Source organism: Drosophila yakuba, chromosome 2R, assembly GCF_016746365.2.
Source record: "Drosophila yakuba strain Tai18E2 chromosome 2R, Prin_Dyak_Tai18E2_2.1, whole genome shotgun sequence".
NCBI lineage: Eukaryota > Metazoa > Arthropoda > Insecta > Diptera > Drosophilidae > Drosophila > Drosophila yakuba.
This window is the reverse complement of record NC_052528.2, coordinates 1860711-1882707: the sequence shown is the minus strand read 5'-3', so window position 1 is coordinate 1882707 and position 21997 is coordinate 1860711. Positions and strand designations below refer to the sequence as shown.

Sequence of the window (21997 nt, the reverse complement as noted above, 5' to 3'; positions counted from 1 at the left end):
ACAAAATGAGGGTTCTTTTTTATTGCCCCCAAATTTTGATTTTGCTCGTAGTATGAATTATTCCAACCCGCTTTTTGCTAGTTGTTTGACCTATAGGTTTTTTCTTCATTGTGCCGGGCGAAGGTGGCCGCAAATACACTTCTCTCATTACTCGACTCAGCTTCTTGGGCTAACGCCAAAGCTGAGGGTAAGTCTCGAGGTTGTGCCGGAAAAACGGCAATTTTTAATTTAGCCCAGATACAAACGCGTGTAAAGCGTCTCTCTGTGCTGCTCATTGAGGAACGCCGCTGCGGCTTCGTCATGGGTCATAATCGTTTTATTAGTGAGGAGCGTTAGCTTCCTTTCTATCTCGTTGTAGTATTTAAGCAGGGGTAATTCTCCCTGTCTTGATAGGCTTAACTCCTGCTTGATCACATGTGTCGGAGTATTGTCCGCATATGTAAAATCGAGACGCGCCAATATGGCGTGAGAATTTAAAGGAGTGTTGAACGAGGCTAATACAGCTGCTGCTGGGCCTCTGACTTTATTCTTTAAAATACCTACGGCCTGGTAATGCCGACTGCTACCCGGGTAGGTCGCAAATATCTTGTAAGCCGCGGTAGCAGCCTGTCTCCAGGAGACGTAATTTTCTTGTTTTCCGTCGAATTCTGGAACAGACTTACCATATTGAGGGGCTCATTACACAGAACCTCTTCTGGTTTATACTCGATCTCTTGGAATGTCTGGATACTTGGGGTTTTACGCTTGAGTAAGCTTAGCTCCCTCATAATCTTTGATAATTTTGCTTCGAAAATTTTTTTGCCTCTGGAGTGCACCGGCTATGGCGGCCCCCATACTCGCAATTTGATCTGCCTGCATCTCGGCTGCCTGTTGGGTTTTTTGATTTTCAAGGTCGAGAACGCTGTCTCGAATGAGAGGTGCCCTACTGCTTGACGGTTGGGTTTGATTTTTCACTGGCGTTTGCGTTATGACCCTTGTTTCTAAAAGTTTCCTGTATTCCTCTAAAACTTCGTCGTCTGATTCGACGGTATCGGTATTTCTATACATATGTCAGAACTAAACAAAAAAAAAATTGTTGTGTTATGAATTAAAAAAAATATTGGAGAATATGTTGTTTTCAGTGTCGGCGACATGGGTCCGAATAATAAAAAATTGGGTATTATAAAATTCGATCAAGAACTCTATAGAACATTTGCAAAATATTTGTAATACGTATTAAACCAGTTGCCTTTTAGTTGAAACACAAGCAAAAAAATTTGTTGACTATTATTTATTTCATATCGAATCGGTTGCCTTTTATTTGAAACACAAGCAAAAAATTTGTTGATTATTATTTATTTCATATCGAATCGGTTGCCTTTTATTTGAAACACAGACGAAAAAAAAATTTTAATAATATTTATTTTCATTTTTTTCAGTATTTTTTACTTTTTTTAAACAAAAAATATTTATTCACTGGATATGTTTTGATTGGCGAAAACTTAGAACAAAGAGCCTACTCACATGTTCCTAATTTAATTTTTGAGTTTTGTGATTTGCCGACGGCTTTTTGCCACAGGTACTGTCGTCGCTGTCGCTGTCGTCGCTGTCGCTGTCGTCGCTGCCGCTGTCGTCGCTGCCGCTTTCGTTGCTTTAGGGAAATTCTTCCCGTTTCAGTTTTTTTATTATCAATTTGTCCAACTCTGTTAAGAGCTTTGTTTTAGATTTTGCACTTTGAGGTTTTTTATATCCCCAATTAGACCTTCTCGGCGGGTTCGTGCCGTTGGGCGACAATTATAAGTCGTTTTAAGTTGATTTATTTATTACCACTCTCCCGTTAGGGCGAGGGTCTAAATATATTTTATGTAGGTTTATAATACGAGGCGTAAGCCACGGAGTATGATTTATAACTGATTAAAAACCTAAACTCGCTGCAACTCCAGGCCTCCGGTTCGTTGCAGCGCTATTGGCAGAGCGCTAGGTCAGCACTCCTCTATCCGGCCGATCACCCGCTCCGCGAGTGTTTCGGGCGGACTCCGGGCAATTGTCCTTGGAATGCGCGATCAGCAATTTCTTCGCTGCGCGTGCAGGCCACCGGATACGGCTTGCAATTCGGCAGTCTCACTCCGTGAGAACTGCTTGTGTTAACTTATATAATATATATAATTATTGTATAACATATACAGTTGTGTTCACAAAAATAGCAGTGCGAGAAATGCAATCGAGTAATTTTTATACCCGTTACTCGTAGAGTAAAAGGGTATACTAGATGCGTTGAAAAGTATGTAACAGGCAGAAGGAAGCGTTTCCGACCATATAAAGTATATATATTCTTGATCAGGATCAATAGTCGAGTCGATCTGGCCATGTCCGTCTGTCTGTCCGTATGAACGTCGAGATCTCAGGAACTATAAAAACTAGAAAGTTGAGATTAGGCATACAGACTCCAGAGACATAGACGCATGTTTGTTGATTCATGTTGCCCCGCCCACTCTAACGCCCACAAACCGCCAAAAACTGCCACGCCCACAATTTTGAAAAATGTTTTAATATTTTTTCATTTCTGTATTAGTCGTATAAATTTCTATCGATTTGCCAAAAAAACTTTTTGCCACGCCCACTCTAACGCCCAGAAACCGCACAAAGCTGCCAGGCCCACACTTTTGAAAAATGTTTTTATATTTTTTCATTTTTGTATTAGTTTTGTAAATCTCTATCGATTTGCCAAACAACTTTTTGCCACGCCCACAAACCACCAAAAACTGTCAGTGTGGAAGACTCTCCTTCGTACTTCCACTAGCTGATTAACGGGTATCAGAAACTCGACTATAGCGTTCTCTCTTGTTCTTAATATGAACACACCAGTTGTTTTCATGTATAATGTATAATATATATAAATATTTTATAATATATACAGCTGTGTTCACAAAAATGGCAGTGCGAGAAATGCAATCGAGTAATGTTATTTTTTTTCAAGTTCTGTTATGATTATTACAACATCTACGCGTTGTTGTTGTAGAATGGAATGTGTATAAGGAAAAAACAAAAAAATCCCGTTAGATTTGTCAAATTTAAGCAAATGAACAACTCTTTTTGCTAGATGCGCCAGTCTTTGGCTGTTCATTAAAATAGCAGTGTGTATCTTGTACAAGGAAAAGTAGGGTTTGGGTTGCCGATGCCAGCTTCCCGTCTTATTTTATAATGAATTGTTATAAAAACGCTCGCTTAGGTATATATTAGATAAGATAAGATAACTTTAATAATTTGCGTAAGCTTTCATTTATTAATAAAACTAGTTGTACATATTTTTGCGAAAAACAATTCCTAATACATTCCATATGTAAAATAAAATATTTAAAACTAGCATACGATTTAATTTATCGAATTTAATAACATATCGGTTTACGTAATAATCTTTTTAAAATCGGATTAAAAATTGATAAGATTCTATTACATGTTGTTTTGTCTTTATTGTTTTGCTTACGATTTCTTAAGATTTTTCTTACCAACTTAAAAATTTTATAAATTACATACTTACAATGTGCCACTTTAGTCTTTATACACCACCTTATTTAAACTTAAAATCGAAAAAACTTATATATTTATTAACTTAAAAAAAATTAATGGCGTGTTGTTAAACATATTTATGTAAACAATGTTTAAAAAAAAATTCCATTTGGTTTTATAAAGAACTACAAAAAATTTATTAAACACGCTCTCTCGGCGTGCCATAAAAATTGTATTAGGTTAGTTATAACAAAAAATTAATATTTTGTCGTATATACCTTTATCTTGATGACTTCATTAAGTCATCTTGGCATTGAAGAAACTTAAGTTTCCAAATAGAATTGGTCCAGTTCCACCCACTTCTTACATAGGGCCGCTTTTAAATCTGATTAGCTTCCTATTTCCTTCTCCCTTAAGTAATGCTCAAATTTATTTCAAATGCTCACTGGGAATTAGATCGGAAGTCTACGGGGGTGTTTTCAAAACTTGATTAATGTTGTAGTAGGTGCGTTTTTAAAGACGTGTGCTTTCGGTCATTATTATGATAAAAGTAAAATTACGACCCAATTCCAAGACGATCTGCGCATTGCTTTAGAGTTCTCTTAAGGATCTCAATGCACATTTTGTGGTCCATAAATAAATTGCAGGTTTCTGACGCCTTATGGCTTATAGGCGTTTTTAGGTTCTCGCCAAACTTTTCAGTTTAAAGCAGATCTTATCAACTATACGGTCATTTATTTTTTTATTTTCAAAACGACCATCTTTGAAACGTCCAATTAGATGTTGACTAGTTGATCGGATTCTGGATATAATTTTTGCGATTTCGGCATGTTTTTCTTTCTTTAACATGTAAGTTTAAATTATTTTTCATTCTTACAGCGTGAGCAGCTCCTTACGCGTCATTTTGTCAAAGTTTGTGATTAAGAAATATTCAGCAATACAAAAAAATGTAACATAAAGCAAACGGAGAAAAGTCCCCTTAAAAAGTCAAAAAGGATCACATAAATAAACCGGGATAAGTTAACTGCATTTTGACTTTTGTGGTACCAAAAAAGCATGTTAAATAAGTTTGTTGTAGTTCTTAAGTCAACCAAATTAAAGTTTCTTTTTAGTTCTTAAGGTAAAAATGTCCAACAACACGTCATTATTTTTTTCTTAATAATAATAATAAATAAATAAATAATAAATAAAATAAAAAATTTGTTTCGATCAGAAATTTAAATCAGCTGGTTTATCAAGACTTAAGTGGCACACTTATTTTCGATTTTAGCATAAAACTGTAAAAAACTAGCGTTGTACCGAAATAACAAATGGAAATTAAAAATTATTTGTTATACATTTTATTGTAAATGTTACTATTTATCGTCATGGAATTTGCTTTTAGAAATGTTTGCACAGGTGATTTGATTTTGCTGCGTTTCTTTATGCCTAGGGATGAAGTAGTATGACAAATTTTTTTGCTGTTATATTCATATGTATAATTATAAAATATCTATTAAACTTACTCATTTATAATTAATGACTAATACTGCAAAATATTTTGAGAATGATCCTTTGTTGTTAAAAGTGTACCTTCACATGTCTTGAATGTTTCATGGGCAGGAAAACACGCAATATATATTTAAATATAGCTAAGACATAGCTTTTTAATACAAACTGGTCTTCTTCATGATTCGCAGAAATTCTTCTTGATTTACCTCTCCGTCATTGTCCAAATCGGCTTCGTCTATCATCTCTCGTAGTTCCTCGTCGGTCAGTGTTTCACCAAGTTCGCGAGCCACCCTCTTTAGATTTCTAAAGGAGATTTTTCCAGTCTCGTCATCATCGAAAAGCCGAAAAGCTTTAAGTATTTCTTCCTTAGTATCTTTTTCCGCCATCTTTATAGTCATTAGTTGCAGAAAGACGTTGAACGCAATACATCCGCTGCAATCCTTGTCAATGTCGGATATCATCCTTTTAATCTCCTCTTTTTTTGGTTCGAATCCCAAAGCCCTAATCGCCACCTTAAGTTCCTTTACCTCAATGTAGCCCGTGCCTTCGTTGTCAAATAGATCAAAGGCCTCCTTAATGTCGGATTTTTGGGCATCAGATAGTTCGAATTTGGGCCCAGACTTTTTGCGACCTTGTTGCGTCCCCCTTTTGGCAGAAACTGTAGCAGGGTTGGCGTTGCCAGACGCAGTAGAAACATGCTCCATGATTTGATTGGCTTAACCTAAGGAAATATATAAGTATGGCGGGCTGGTGGTCAGGATTGACCGCTGCCTGGACTGGTGGAGTGCCATTTCGGTGCAGGAGAGTGTTGTGGCGTCCTCTGCAAGTATTGCAATTATGCGTGCTAGTGCAATCTCTAAGAAGATGCGTTCTGGCAAAACAGTTTAAACACAACTTCTGATGTTTTATATATTTCTCCCGCTCTCCGACTGGCATTCGTAAGAACAACGGACATGTTTCTCTTGCGAACAAAGTTTACAGGATTGTGGAGTTACCGTCACTCTATTCTCAAAGGTCTGGATCGCCCGCGAGCTACTGTCAGTTCGCAGTGCTCTGGATTGAGCGTTTGGCTTAAAATCTTCAATCGCCTCGAGCATTCGATGACGATCTTGTAAGAAAGCCTGGAATTCAGCCCAAAGTGGAATATCTGTCTTACTCATAAGGGATTGTTCCCATAGGGACAGAGTTAGCTTTGGCAACTTGGCAGAGCACAGAAAAACGAGCAGGCAATCCCAGTTAGAGGTGTCGATTATTGCTATTTTCAAAGCTGTTAAACAACCTTGAATTGTTTTCTCTAACTGTTTCAAGGATTTACCACATTCAAGGGCAACAAAAGGTAAATTAAACAAAATCTTAAGCTGACTGTTGACCAGCAGCCTCTTGTTTCCCAAAAAATTCTGCAAGTTTCTCCATGCTGATTCGAAACCATCATTAGTTAAGGGTGATAAGACCACAATGGATTTAGCCTCACCACTAGTTTTAGCATTGAGATGGAAGATGGAAGAAAAGGTCCCGAAACGTGGGCCAGTGAACATAGTCCCCACTGAAACTGTCGCACTCGACTGGGGGTAAGCGACACCCTCCCTGAGGAAATGCCGGAATGGAGGCCTGAACGGAATGTTGCGAGCGTGAACCTTCTTCAATGATCTCGTTGAGGCTCGCTGCGCACCGCTCGTAAACGGCATAACAGTAATCATACTTGGACTGCATGACTGTTAACGTGTCTGTGAATCCCAGACCGGACAGTATTTTGGAGCACGCCTCGTATTCCTTCTCCTCCTTGTCCCATAGGGTTCTGATCTGCTCGAGTCGCACACTACTTGTGTGGATTGACGGACTTGTGTCTGCTGGGGTGTTGACTCTGGCCTCGAACTCACCTACTCTATCGGTTATGGTCATGAATTTCATCAAGGCCCTGTTTGCCTCAGCTTGCGCCATTTTTGCGGTTGCTCTAGTGACTTGGGGTGAAAAGTCTGAATTCGCAGGTTTCGTGTTCGGTGCTGACTGTGGAACTTGGAGCGACGTGCTCGTGGATTTTAGTGGAGTTGTCAATGGACTTTTGCTTCGAGTGGGATCTGGGCTTTTGAAGGCACAGAGGACTCGCTCTTGGCTCTAAATCGTTGAGACGTTTTAGAGACAGTCAAACGGGTTTTTACCTCCTCACCGTGACCAATTGGCATATTAAGCTCTCGGAGGAGCCGAAAACCGTGCGGGGGCGAAACAGTCTGTCCACTTGGACATATACGAGGACGCGGGATAAAGCGTGCAACCAATTGGATCGATTTAACTTATTGTATTTGGGACGCTGGATAAAGCGTGCAACCAAGATCGAAACAACTTATATATTGGGACGCTGGATAAAGCGTGCAACCAAGATCGAAACAACTTATAAATTGGGACGCTGGATAAGCGTGCAACCAGTTGGATCAATCGGAAAGTTCCGTATTGGGAAAAAATAACTGGAGTAGCTGGATAAAGCGGACACCCAAAATTAATCGAAAGCTAAGGTTTGTTGATTTGGAGTTATACAGGAATAAACGTTGTTATCGATTGTTAGCGAACGTTGATTTGGAGTTATACAGAGTCGCTCGGTAAAGAGCACAGAAGTAATTTAAGAACCAAATTATCGGATCAATTTAGACAGGATGTGGGGGCGCAGGACTACGCATAAAAATATGTGATAATTGGAACAAAAAAAGACCAATGGGGTCGCTGTATTGAGCGAAAAAATAATATAAAAAAAAGAATAAAAGGAATAAAATCAAGAACGGAGTTCAAAAAGAGTATTAAAGAAACAAAACACACATTGACACTTTCTATTGGAAACTAGAAGTTGTTGTGTTTTTGGATGTGTTCGTCGCTAGTGTTGGCTGCAGCCGGTTCTTATCTGCCGGTCCAACAAATCGTCTCTGCTCTGTCGTGTGTGTGGGAGCTTTCGTGTATGTGAAAATAAACAATAACATAAATATGTATGTACATATGTTGGATGAAATTAATGCCTGATCCCTTTTCACTTTGTCAATTGAATGTTTTGGCGATTGATGAAACACCCTATGACCATGCAGATGTACGACGTTGCGTATGTGCCATGTCCGCAATGTATGCAGATGCAATGGACATATGTATGTTCATAGATTATGCCCACCATACATGAAATGTCTGTATGTTTATGTGTATGTGGATCTGTGGCGGATCTGAATTATGTGTTTTTATTGGGAAGTTGAGTTGTTTGGACGAAACACAAATGGGAGTGGATGCATACAGCATATACACACGTACATATATTATTGCGCAGGTGGCCACTAGTTGATAGTGAGTAGATTTTGATCGCAGCAATATATATGCGTATGTATATATGTACATATATGTACGGTTGGGAATTTGAAACCGTACTTATCTCGGCAAAGGCGCTGGAAGATCTCGGGCGAAGAACCAAAATGTTGACGTGGTGGGCCGGAAAAGCTGTGTGTCCCAAATATTCCCAGAAATAATGAAAACAGGTGTTGGGGTTCGTCCTTCTCGTTCGGGGTTTTATTTCAAAAGTAATTTCCAAACATGGATATGGCGGCTTCGTGCCCCAATTCCTAAACGGGTCAAAAAGTACATTCCACCAACAGCGATGCTCTGCTGGCGGGATACCGGACTCAGCTGTTCAGCATGAACATATCCCTTTTAGTACCCTTGTTTAATAGCGGTATTTTTAAATTTTTTTTAATTTTATTGCCCTTTTCTTTTCTCGACCGGCTCTTCACCACAATTCCCGCAGCTTACCTGGATTCTTTTTAGGTTTGGGCCCGCCTGTTAAACGCTTTCGGACTCGCCGAAATAACGCCAGGGGCTGTTCTTGATTCGCGGGGTAGCAAGTAGCCTTAATTAACCGTGCTTCGCCTACTGCTACCTCAAGGCGGAGACTTTCCTTGTCGCGAACGTCTCGACGTAGCGATCTTTCTCCTTGCTGACTATCCTGGCTGTAGCTCCCTTGATGTTCACGTTGACTGTCTAGCTTCCGGCGTTCGGCCTGCTTATAGAGGCCTCCTTTAATGGTTATTTCTTAATGTCTCCAGTCTTTGAATCCAAAGTACTTGGTTTGGCCTCAGCCAAAGTCCAGCCATGTACCGTTGCTTTCCTTAACCTGTAACATCGACGCTTACTGTTTTGTTCCAGTCCTGCTCCTGTTCGTGCCGTTTCACTCTCGCTCTCCATATTTCTCCATACCCTATTTCTCCAATCTTTCTACAGGTTCCGTTTCTACAACTCTCTACGGATTCCGTGTCTTCAAAGTTTCTACGAATATCGTTTCTCTAAACTCTCTTTTTGCTACTCCTCGGTTTTGCATTGCCGTTACTACGCTTTGATTTGTTGCGTAACTGCTTACCAGCCCTCCTTTAGCAGTCGATTCTGCATTTGTGCAGAGTTTCAACTCCTCATATTTCCCCTTTTCTTCGAGAAACAATAAACTCGTGCTTGCAGTCCTCATTGAACACTCCTGAGATCCCGTAGGCGCTCACAGCTCTGTCTTGAGTTCCACAGCACCGATCTCCTCTCAGCGCACTGTTCCATTCAATCATTTGAAGTTTTCCGTCGTGAAGCCACTTCTTGCTTCTCTTTTCTTTCAGCATGCCGTATTCCTGTTCTTCTGTCATTTGGTCACACTACCTTCTGTCGATCGATTGTTGCCCCGTCCATTCTCGGGTACTGTTGGCTCTACTTCATACTCTCTCTGTTTCCTCCCGTCGGATCCGCATCCTCGTTCTCGCCATCATCCTCACCCTGATCCTGTGGCTTTATGTCGCTGATGTGTACCGTGCGTTCCTTTTAGTCCTTCCGGTGGCGAATCTTACGGATCACTGGCGATGCAGAATCCACAATCTGGTACGGTCCATCCAACCTTAGAGCCAGTTTGGCCGCGATTACCATTTGGTTTTAAAATGGGTTCAAATTATATAAACAACTTAATTAAAATCAACATCCAAAAAAAAATTCATTTTCTTTATGAAAGATGTTACTTATTTAGGTCACAAATGTACTGACAAAGGGGGTAAAAAATTACCCCCCCACAGTGAAGACCAAGCTAGACAATTCGTAGCATTTTGCAATTATTACAGAAGATTTATTAAGAACTTCTCTGAGAAATCACCCCACTTAACGAGAATTTGTAAAAAGAATGTTCTATTTGAATGGATAAACGAACGCATTGAAGCATTCGAATATCTTAAAAGGGAAATAATGAAACCTACACTTCTTCAGTACCCAGATTTCACCAAACAATTTTGCATAACCATAGATGCTAGTAAACAGGCATATAGAGCGGCACTATCTCAAGACCATAACGGTCAATAGCTACCAGTGGCGGAAGTAATAAGTCTACTACAGAAAAATACCTGCGTAGGTACAAAATTGCAAGAACCAAAAAAGAACGAAGAAAATATATAAATACTCAATACCTATCAGGTAGTCAATAACATTGATGGCAAAAAATATATTGTTCTCAAAATAGACAGACATAAGTGTATGTTAAAAAGAGGCAAAAATATTATAACACGTTTCGAAATGACTATTTTATATTCTAATGAAATAGATTTAGATCAGTTAAAGGCAGTAAAGTTAATGGAACATTATTCAAACGCAATTGTTCTTTTGGTGACATTATATTTCTAGAAGAACTACTGAGCAACGGAGAAGTGCTTGGCAATTCCGAAATTCAAGCCATACCTGAAGGGCTACCACTTCGAGGTAGGGACGGATCACATGGGACCGAAGTGGCAGTGGCAACATAGAAAGCCCTTCGGGAGAAATTGCAGGATGGGCGTTAGAGGCACTACCAGAATCGGTGGCCACGACACCACAGACACTGCGAAGAAGTATAGAGAGATTAAAGCAGAGTGCAACTAGATCACGGAGAAGCGAGAGAAAATAATGGCACATCCTTAGAAGTTCCCAGACTATGTATGGGAAAGCAGCACCCTTTACAAGCAGATTCCGCATAGAGCAGGGAACGAAAATGTTTAGGGAACGCATATTCGCGAGGTTTGAAATCCCGATAGAGGTGATTACGGACAACGGCGTGCAGTTTACGAGCCGGGCGTTCAAGAAGTTCCACAACAGCTTGGGGACAAGGCAGCAGTTTACTGCACCATCCGACGGAGAGAGCGAACCGCATTGTAAAGACAATGATATCACAGTTCGCTTGGCAGAACCAAAGGAATTGTAATGAAAGATGGCCCGAATTTATGCTGGCTGTCTACGAGCAACTCTTCAGCGTTTTTCACACAAGACCGCGAGCCGAGGCTACCGGGCGCACTATACGACAGAGAAACGCTAGGTACACGAAGGCAACCAGATTCGCCGGTAAGAAACGCGGAGAAGATGAAGGAGATCTTTGAGATAGTGCGGAAACACCGGCATAGTGTCCCAAGACCAGTAAAAAACACTAGAACATACGAAGAAAGTAATGGATGTCAAGGATTGGCAACGTGCTGTCGGCCAACGATCACCATTTGTTGAAAGCGTCCCATGGATTTGCGGCCAAACTGGCTCTAAGGTTGTATGGACCGTACCAGATTGTGGATTCTGCATCGCCAGTGATCCGTAAGATTCGCCACCGGAAGGACTAAAAGGAACGCACGGTACACATCAGCGACATAAAGCCACAGGATCAAGGTGAGGATGATGGCCAGAACGAGGATGCGGATCCGACGGGAGGAAACAGAGAGAGAATGAAGTAGAGCCAACAGTACCCGAGAATGGACGGGGCCAGTCAACCGTTTCAATAGATACGCCGCACGCAATCGGAATACTGCGTCCTAAAAATATAGGAACTATCGGCACATGACGGATCACATTGCGAAATTAGTAAGGTCATCGAGTGGCAACACCGCACCAACGAAAGTTATCGAGAGGTGGCAACAATCGATCGACAGAAGGTAGTGTGACCAAATGACAGAAGAACGGAATACGGAATGAATGAATGGAACAGTGCGCTGAGAGGAGATCGGTGCTGTGGAACTCAAGACAGAGCTGTGAGCGCCTACGGGATCTCAGGAGTGTTCAATAAGGACGGCAAGCACGAGTTTATTGTTTCTCGAAGAAAGGGGGAAATGTGAGGAGTTGAAACTCTGCACAAATGCAGAAGTCGACAGCTAAAGGAGGGCTGGTAAGCGTAGTAACGGCAGTAAAGAGAGTTTAGAGAAACGATATCCGTAGAGACTTTGAAGAAACGGAATCCGTAGAGAGTTGTTGAAACGGAACCTGTAGAAAGATTGGAGAAATAGGGTATGGAGATATATGGAGAACGAGAGTGAGACGGCACGAACAGGAGCAGGACTGGAACAAAACAGTAAGCGTCGACGTTACACGAAGAAAGCAACGGTACATGGCTGGACTTTGGCTGAGGCCAACAATAAAACCAAGTACTTTGGATTCAAAGACTGGAGACATAAAGAAATAACCATTAAAGGAGGCCTCTATAAGCAGGCCGAACGCCGGAAGCTAGACAGTCAACGTGAACATCAAGGGAGCTACAGCCAGGATAGTCAGCAAGGAGAAAGATCGCTACGTCGAGACGTTCGGGACAAGGAAAGTCTTCGCATTGAGGTAGCAGTAGACGAAGCACGGTTATCGAGATCAGACCCTGGTGTTATTTCTGCGAGTCCGAAAGCGTTTAACAGGCGGGCTTAAACCTAACAAGGATCCAAGTGAGCTGCGGGAATTGTGGTGAAGACCCGGTCGACTGTGTCGCAGATCCAGGCGATTACTTGGTGCGTCCGAGAGAACCGAGTAGGCGTGGTACCGGCGAAAAGTGGGAGCAGACGTGGCGTGGACGTGTTGTTGTTTCACCAGGCGGTTGTCTTATGGCACCCAGCAACGCGGTTCACACAATCTGGACGACAAGAGCGGCAAGACAGCAGAAACGAAACCGCCGAGCAGACCATAAAGGTCAGTCCGCACCAGCTTGAGGAAAGGGTAAGGAAATGTTCGTCTTTTACTGGGCGTCTTGCTACAGGGACTGCGGCGTAAAACGGGCGATTGCGCTGAACAGGCATCGGGCAGGACCGCCCGGTACAGAGCAAGGGACAGAAGGTTGCGGCTAGCAAGGCGTTTGCCTTGAGAGCCCAGATCCTGTTTACCCTAGTCTGAGAACGGTGACGCTTACCTAAGCGTGGTCGCGGCAGTACCAGTCGAGCGATTACTTCCACGACGGAGGAATAAGTCGAATTCAAATAATGATCAAGAAAATGAGAATTGCTAAGTGTTGTTAATGGTACCATGTGATCACGTTTTATATAAATTTGGTGTGAAGAACACACGAACTTTGCTGAGCTAGCCGCACGAATCTCGTAGCGAGCAGACCAATAAAAACAGTTCGTTGCAATATATTTTTGATAAGTATCGACAGTCGAGTAGATTTTTCCATATTTTCTGTCCATCTGTCCGTTTCTACAAAAACTTAGTTTCTCGCAGTTCGAACTATCCTCATGAAACGTGTTCTTTCTATAGAAGGTGGTATATAAGTTGGAACGGAACGCCCGTAAAATTATATTTTATATCAAAAATTTTATGAAAGACAATTAACATACTTTCGTTGTTTTTGATCATAGTATTGTAACCACTGGTTAAAGTGTGCCAAGGCGATTTCTACATATAATTAAGGAAATGAAAATCTGATGTGCTTGTCTGAGAAACTATAATAGAGTGGGCGTGGCAACATGAATCAACAAACTTGCACTGCGTCTATGTCTCTGGACTCTGCATGCTTAATCTCAACTTTTTAGCTTTTATAGTTTCTGAGATCTCGACGTTCATACGGACGGACAGACGAACATGGCCAAATCAACTAGGCTATTGATCGTGATCAAGAATATACGTGGCAGTATTGGCTGGTTTGTGGGCGTTGGAGTGGGCGTAGCAAAAAGTTTTTTGTCAAATCAATAGAAATTTGCAAGACTAATACAAGAATGAAAAAATATCAAAACATTTTCCAAAAGTGTGGGAGTGGCATTTTTGCGTGGTTTGTGGGCGTGAGTAACTTGCATTGCGTCTATGTATGTGGAATCTGCATGCTTCATATTTATTTTCCTGAGATCTCGACGTTCATACGGACGGACAGACGAACATGGACAGATCGACTCGGCTATTGATCCTGATCAATAATATATATACCTTATATGGTCGGAAAAGCTTCCTTCTACCTGTTACAAACTTTTCAACGAATCTAGTATACCCGTTTACTATACGAGTAACGGGTAAAATAATTAAAAGAATAAATAGCCCAAAACTAAATTTTTCCTAAAATTAAAATGAATTGTTTGCCAATCAAATACTTGCGTGAGTTGATACGGTAACTAATAAGTATCAAAAAGGATCGTGAACACTTTAAACACTAAATTATTAGATGTTGCTTTTGCTAAATGATATAGCGTTTTTTTACTAGTAAGGTAATTTTTTACTTTGTCTAGGCGTTTTTATTTTGGTTTAACATTATTTGATTTTCGTTTTATCTAAATCGAAATCGGCAAACTTTTTCATGTAGCTTTTATAGAAATAGATGGAAAACTTATTGAAATGCAAATTTCTTTATTATACCCGTTACTCGTAGAGTAAAAGAGTATACTAGATTCGTTGAAAAGTATGTAACAGGCGTGTCCGACCATATAAAGTATATATAGTGACATATTCACCCTTCATATAAAATAGCTAAAGCCGATCTTTTGGAAAGCTTCACTCTTCAAAAGATTCATAAATAACATTCAACATCCAAGATACGAACCGCTTAACGGTAACGAGCTTATCGATCCCATAAGCTTGACATATAAAGCTAAGTAGAACTTAAAAGGCTAATGCTAATCCTCTGTAAAAGCTTTGCTGGACCGAATAAATACATTTGTAAATTAGTTCAGAACTGACCTCTGGTATATATATTTTTTTTTTCATTAAATCAATCACCAAAAAAGTTTATTGGCGCAGTCTGTAGGATACTGAAAAAAGTCCTAGTAAACTCGTTATCCTATGACAATCTAGTGAAAAGAGGAAACTTGTACGACCAAGTAACCTTTTCTGATTGTACCCGCGAATCGGCCGCAACAAAGTGATTTGGGTTCGTTTAAAGTGACTAAAATCGGTATCCGCACAAGAACCTGTGCGATCGGAGTTAATTTAAAGACCTAATTTTGTGGACCGCTTCGTGAAGTGAGACCTCCACTAAGGTATAATACAATTAAAAGGGGTACAGTGCAGTTCACTAAGACATTAGTCTCGACATACTGTAGCTGTCTGTGAACTAAAACAGTAGCCCACTAAAATCAAAAGTGCGACCGCTACTATTGTATAAAACAACAAAAAGTTAAAACAGTGCAGTTCACTAAGACATTAGTCTCGATAAACTGTAGCAGTCTGTGAAGAAAAACAGTATCCCACTAAAATCAAAAGTGCGACCGCTACTATTGTATAAAACAACAAAAAGTTAAAACAGTGCAGTTCACTTAAGGCATAAGTCTCGACATACTGTAGCAGTCTGTGAACAAGAACAAAAAACAAGAGAGAACGTTATAGTCGAGTTCCCCGACTATCTGATACCCGTTACTCAGCTAGTGAAAGTGCGAAAGAGAGTCTTCAATACTGACAGTTTTGGCGGTTTGTGGGCGTTAGAGTGGGCGTGGCAAAAAGTTTTTTGGCAAATCGATAGAAATTTACAGGACTAATACAAAAATGAAACAAGAGAGAACGCTATAGTCGAGTTCCCCGACTATCTGATACCCGTTACTCAGCTAGTGGAAGGGAAAAGGAGAGTCTTAAACACAGTTTTTGGCGGTTTGTAGGCGTTATAGTGGGCGTGGCAGAAGGTTTCTTGGCAAATCGATAGAAATTCACAAGACCAATATAAAAATGAAAAAATATCAAAACATTTTTCAAAAGTGTGGGCGTATCAGCTTTGGGCGGTTTGTGGGCGTTAGAGTGGGCAAGGCAAAAAGTTTTTTGATAAGTGGATAGAAAATTACAAGACTAATACAAAAATGAAAAAATTTTAAAACATTTTTCAAAAGTGTGGGCGTGGCAGTTTTGGGCGGTTTGTGGGCTTTAGAGTGGGCGTGGCAACATGAATCGACAAACTTGCGCTGCTTCTATGTCCCTAGAGTTTGTATGCTTAATCTCAACTTTATAGCTTTAGTAGTTCCTGAGATCTCGACGTTCATACGGACGGACAGACGGACATGGCCAAATCGACTCGGCTATTGACCCTGATCAAGAATATATATACTTTATATGGTTGGAAACGCTTCCTTCTGCCTGTTACATACTTTTCAACGAATCTAGTATACCCTTTTACTTTACGAGTAACGGGTATAAATATTTCAACAGCAGCAACAAGTTCATCACAAAGCAACGAAACCTACATTGAAATACAGAAAAACCCATAAACTATTTTGCAAGACAAATTGAATTTAAAAAAGATACCGTAGACCAAGTAGAGACAACGAAATACTTTTTCAAAATAAAACTGACCATCAAATTCACTGACATGACCCTGACAAAGGCAAAAGATATACTTATTAAATACTTCTTAAATAATAACAGCGTTATTTACATGGAAAACGATAAAGACTTTTTAGTTTTTCAAAAAGCATATCGAGAAACCATTAACCCACATAGTAACGTGAAAATTTTGAAAAGTATCATAATGTTAAAAGACATAAAATCTTATCCTGAATTTAAAGAATTCATTATCACTCAACATTCTAAATTGTTACACCCTGGTATTGAAGAAATGATACGCTTATTTAAAGAAACTCACTATTTTCCCGATTTTAATAAATTAATTCAAAACATTATCCTTGATTGTGAAATTTGTAACCTTGCAAAGACAGAACATAGACTAACAAAACTAGTTTTCGAAATAACTCCAGAGACAAATAACCTACGCCAAATTTATGTTATTGACTTTTATGCTATTGACAACGAACAGTATTTATCTTGTAAAGACGTATATTCAAAATTTGCTTCACTTATTAAAAAAAACAGTAGAGATTTGTTAGAGGCAAAACGAGCCCTTACTAGAATTTTTAACGACATGGGAAAACCACAGAAAATTAAATCAGACAAAGACTCCGCGTTTATAAGCACTTCTTTAAAAATTTGGCTAAACAACGAAGACATACAAATAGATATTACCACAAGTAAAACAGAAATAGCAGACATAGAACGCCTTCATAAAACCGTAAATGAAAAAAATCAGAATTATCAGTACTGAAAACAATAGAGAAATTAAAGAAACACGAATGGAAGTGTATACATATACAACCACAAGACTAAATATAACACAACCGGACAGATACCGGCTAACATCCTTCTTTAAGGAGACCTACTTATGGTACCCAGATGATTAAAGAAATTAAAATCAATAATCTTAACAAAAAACGACAGGATTTCGAAATCGACACAAAATTTAGACAAGCACCCTTAACGCGCTCAAAATCAAAGAATCCCTTTAGAAAAACAGGCAGAATAGAACAATTAGACGAAAAACATTATAACGAAAATAATAGAGGTCAAAACGTTATTCATTATAAAAGCAAATTTAAAAAGAAAAAGAAAGTTAATGACAGAAAATACTTGCAGCAAACCGACACCTCCCAATCATCGGACTCATAATCACCATAATAACTTGTTCTGCGACACAAACTACAGCAGGAACAATCGAAATCAACCCAATAAAAACCATAAAGGATTTATATTGTTTAAATCTGAAACAATACAAATCCACATCACCTTTATGCATCACTGTCTCATAATAAATATTAGAGAAGTTGAAGAAACATTTATTAGTATAATTAAACAATGTCAAGAATTTAAAAATGTCACACAAATTAAATATTTAACCGAGAAAATAGAAAGAGAAATTTATGGCATACTCATCTCAAAACGAAACAAACAAGGACTGGTTAACTTTGTAGGTTCCACTTTAAAATATCTTTTTGGCACACTAGACGAAGACGGCAGACAACATATTTCGACTCTATCTTATGACACAGTACAGATCAGCACCATTAACCACGTTATTGACAGTCTCAATAATGGCATAAAAATAATTAACAACCAGTCCAATTCTTTGAAAATAGGACAAAAAATTAATTTATTAATATTTAACATTGAACATTTTACCAAATATATCGAGGACATTAAAATGGGTTCACAACTAACACGACTAGGAATATTTAATTCTAAACTACTAAAACATGACAATATTGGCAAATTTAATTACAAAAATCTGATAAACAAAAAAACTTCCGCTTGGTATAACGTAGCTACTAATGAAATATTCCTTATGTCCCACATTCCTATGAATTCAATTGAACGACCAACTTTCATAATTGCACCTTACCTCAACAATAATGGTCAAATTGTTAAGGAAAATATTGAAGGCAAATTCTACTCACATAACAACTATGTTCTAAATACACTAACAAAGAATATTGTTAAAGACCATTGCATAGCTAACATAATAAAACAAGAAACACCAACTTGTACTTTTCAAAAATATCGTAAACAATCCTATATTCAATACATTAAACCAAATATACTTAAAACCTGGAATATGACAAGAGAAAAACTTTATCACAATTGTAACGGTGAAGAGATTTATATTGAAAATAATAAAATTATAAAAATATCCAACTGCACAGCAGGATTAAAACAAATTACAATATCTAATAGTATTCAACAATACACAAATGTAATATTTACTAAGAACAATGTAACAAAAATCGAACGAATGCCACACATAGAAATTAAGGAAATGATTTTGTTAAACAATAAGAGTAACACAATTTACAGAAACATACTAATAATCTTCATATCTGTTTTAGTTTTAATTTACACATTTTTCTTTTATATGAAATGTAAAACAGCGCCACACAATACTATTATCTCTTACCTAAAACCAAGTAAAACCACTAACAAAAATATAGAAAAAGAAACAGAAATAGCTGAAATTGAAAATCCAGTACCACATTTATATCCAGAAATAATCACTTGAGGGCAAACTAATATCTAAAAGGTGGGGGAGTGACATATTCATTTCTTCATACGACATATTCACTCTTCATATAAGAAAGCTAAAGCCGATCTTTTGGAAAGCTTTACTCTTCAAAAGACTCATAAATAACATTCTCCCAAGATACGAACCGCTTAACGGTAACGAGCTTAACGATCCGATAAGCTTGACATATCATATAAAGCTAAGTAGAACTTAAAAGGCTTATGTTATTCCTCTGTAAAAGGTTTGCTGGGCCGAAAAAATACATTTGTAAATTAGTTCATAACTGACCTCTGGTGAAAACTTATCAAATAAAGATTATAAAAGGAAAATATATTTTTATACCCATTACTCGTAGAGTTAAAGGGTATACTAGATTCGTTGAAAAGTATGTAACAGGCAGAAGGAAGCGTTTCCAACCATATAAAGTATATGTATTCTTTATCAGGATTAATAGCCGAGTCGATCTGGCCATGTCCGTCTGTCCGTCCGTCTGTCGAGATCTCAGGAACTATAAAATACTAGAAAGTTTAGATTAAGCTTACAGACTTCAGAGACATGTTCCACGCCCACTCTAACACCCACAAACCGCCCAAAACTGCCATGCCCACACTTTTGAAAAATGTTTTAATATTTTTTCATTTTTGTATTGGTCTTGTAAATTTCTAACGATTTGCAAAAACACTTTTTGCCACGCCCACTCTAACGCCCACAAACCGCCCAATACTGCCACGCCCACACTTTTAAAAATGTTTTGATATTATTAATTTTTGTATTGGTCTTGTAAATTTCTATCGATTTGCCAAAAAACTTTTTGCTACGCCCACTCTAACGCCCACAAACCGTCAGTGTTGAAGACTGTCCTTCGCACTTCCACTAGCTGAGTAACGGGTATCAGATAGCCGGGGAGCTCGACTATAGCGTTCTCTCTTGTTTTTAATAAATAATTTTTCTTTATATGAACACACCAGTTGTTTTCATGTATAATATAAATTATAAGTCGTGGTGTTTTAAGTTGATTTATTTATTACCACTCTTCCGTTAGGGCGAGGGTCTTAATATTTTATGTAGGTTTACAATACGAGGCGTAAGCCACGGAGTATGATTTATAACTGATTAAAAATATAAGCTCGCTGCAACTCCAGGCCTCCGGTTCGTTGAGCGCTAGGTCAGCACTCCTGTATCCGGGCAATTGTCCTTGGAATGCGCGATCAGCAATTTCTTCGCTGCGCGTGCAGGCCACCGGACACGGCTTGCAATTCGGCAGTCTCACTCCGTGAGAACTGCTTGTGTTAACTCCTCCCTCTCTTAAGTGGTCACCGTCTCGGGGACCCGCTTGCTCTACGTCGGTGTTAACTCCTGGCTCTGCGCGGCTTTTGGCTCTCAGGTGGTGGTAGCCAAACGAAATGGTAGAGCAGAGCAGTAGGGCGGCGAAGGAGTTGTTGAGGAGGGACCCCAAGGTAAGTTTTTTCCCTAAGGGTCCCGATATGATGGAGATTCCTCAAACTCAGTTCATGAGGGAGTGGGAGGCTTAATCAGTTGTGATGAGCCGTGACGTTTACAACAGCCATGGCCGAGTAGTGTGGAGCAATGCGCGATAGATCCGGAAATTACCTGCTGAGCGCAAGTGCCGTTCTGCAGTTCTTTGCAAAAGGTGGCACCGACTGTCGTCCTGCAGTACCCGATGTTGATGTTCCGGGATTTGCATTCGGCCACTCTGTCTCCGTCCTCGAAGTTCGGGATCTTGTTATTACGTTGGACCGGAAAGACAGTAATTTTTTTACATATAACCTTAGGGTTAGGGAGTTTAATTAGAAAATGTATGATTTCGAAATTTTGAAAAACGCTTATGCTAGATACTTCTAATAGTTCTATTAAACTAACGTCAATAAGCTGTCTGTCCTTGAATTCGCCAATATCGGAGTTGTCCAAAATCGCTGGACTTACAATATTTAATTTTGCTAGGGTTAAGCCCATTAAAATATTTTCGAGGTCTGTGATAACGATTCTATTTTTTGCTAAAATAATTTCTAAAAGGTGAGTTTCTTGATTTGGTTCGAATTTTTGTATTTGGTTCATTGCAGTTGTGAGTTCACTTAGGCGATTTTGAAATTTAATATTTAATTCTGTCTGGGCTTTCTCTGTTTTTACTAACTGTTCTTGATTAAATTTTATCTGTTCCCAATCGTTAAAGTCGGGGGGTACCGGCAATAACTTTAAACGCCGTTCCGATTAAGTTGATACTCCTAGCAGCCCTATGGTTGGTCTTTAGAGTGGCTATTAACTTGTGTGTACTAACGAATGTGTATCAAGTCCGTCATGATTACCGGTGTCCTGTGGTCGTCTGTAAATGTCTTTGTCATTGTCTCTGTCTGATCAGCGTAGTCTTCGTACATTGTCATGTTCGTTGAATGTTGTAAGTATTCGTACGATTCCCAGATGACAATTTCATTGTCTTCTATTGGGATGTAGTCCGCGTTCCTATAGTCGTTAAGTCTTACCGTCGCGTTTGTCCTACCGATCGTTAGTATAAGAACTAGGATATAATGACGTAACCTAAAAGAAATATAAAAAGGATAGGAAAAGGGGTCAGAATCTCGCGAAGATGGTTAGCGTAGGTTGTCCTTGTGGACCACCCTCCCCTTTATTAAAACCGTGGTCCCCAGGTCTGCTTCGACGGTTTCCTCTGAACATAGTGGAGAAAGCTTGTTTTCCAGACGCTTGTTTGTCTTTAGGAAAACCTTTTCACCAACTTGATAGTCCTTATAAGTCCTATTTTTATTTACTTGGTCAAGGGTTTTTTCCTGAGGCTGTTTAATCTTTTTGCTAATTTCACTTTCGAATTCTGCGGGCCTTACGTGGATAATTTCTATGGGTTTTTTGTTGGTTACCGAGTGGATCGAATTGTTATATCTGTTAGTTGCAAAAAGAATTAATTCAGTAGTGTCATCTAAGTTTGTTTCTAGTTTCAAGCATCTGGCTATTTCTGCC

At 39.2% G+C, this 21997-nt stretch overlaps 2 protein-coding genes across 2 annotated transcripts; both read right to left on the bottom strand.

Moving 5' to 3' along the window:
- Positions 1–1526: 1526 nt before the first annotated feature.
- Positions 1527–21408, bottom strand: LOC122319543. Its single transcript, XM_043206926.1, has 3 exons — positions 21306–21408; positions 20303–20506; positions 1527–2127 (listed from the first exon to the last, which is right to left on the bottom strand). The coding sequence occupies exons 1-3, from the start codon at positions 21406–21408 to the stop codon at positions 1985–1987; spliced, it is 450 nt and encodes a 149-aa protein (XP_043062861.1). The 3' UTR covers positions 1527–1984.
- On the bottom strand, positions 4690–5696 carry LOC120321067 (caltractin-like). The gene has a single exon (XM_039372387.2). It carries the CDS (start codon positions 5679–5681, stop codon positions 5133–5135), a length of 549 nt encoding a protein of 182 aa, XP_039228321.1. The 5' UTR covers positions 5682–5696; the 3' UTR covers positions 4690–5132.
- Positions 21409–21997: the final 589 nt, after the last annotated feature.

Excerpts from the sequence above, each read along its gene's own strand:
- LOC120321067 (XM_039372387.2), bottom strand. The coding sequence starts at position 5,681 with ATGGAGCATGTTTCTACTGCGTCTGGCAACGCCAACCCTGCTACAGTT.
- LOC122319543 (XM_043206926.1), bottom strand. The coding sequence starts at position 21,408 with ATGACAATGTACGAAGACTACGCTGATCAGACAGAGACAATGACAAAG. Across the intron at positions 20,507-21,305 it reads GACGGACTTGATACACATTC|GAATCTCCATCATATCGGGA; the intron begins GTTAGTACACAC and ends ACTGAGTTTGAG. Across the intron at positions 2,128-20,302 it reads CCACTTAAGAGAGGGAGGAG|TTAACACAAGCAGTTCTCAC; the intron begins TTAACACAAGCA and ends ATATTATATAAG.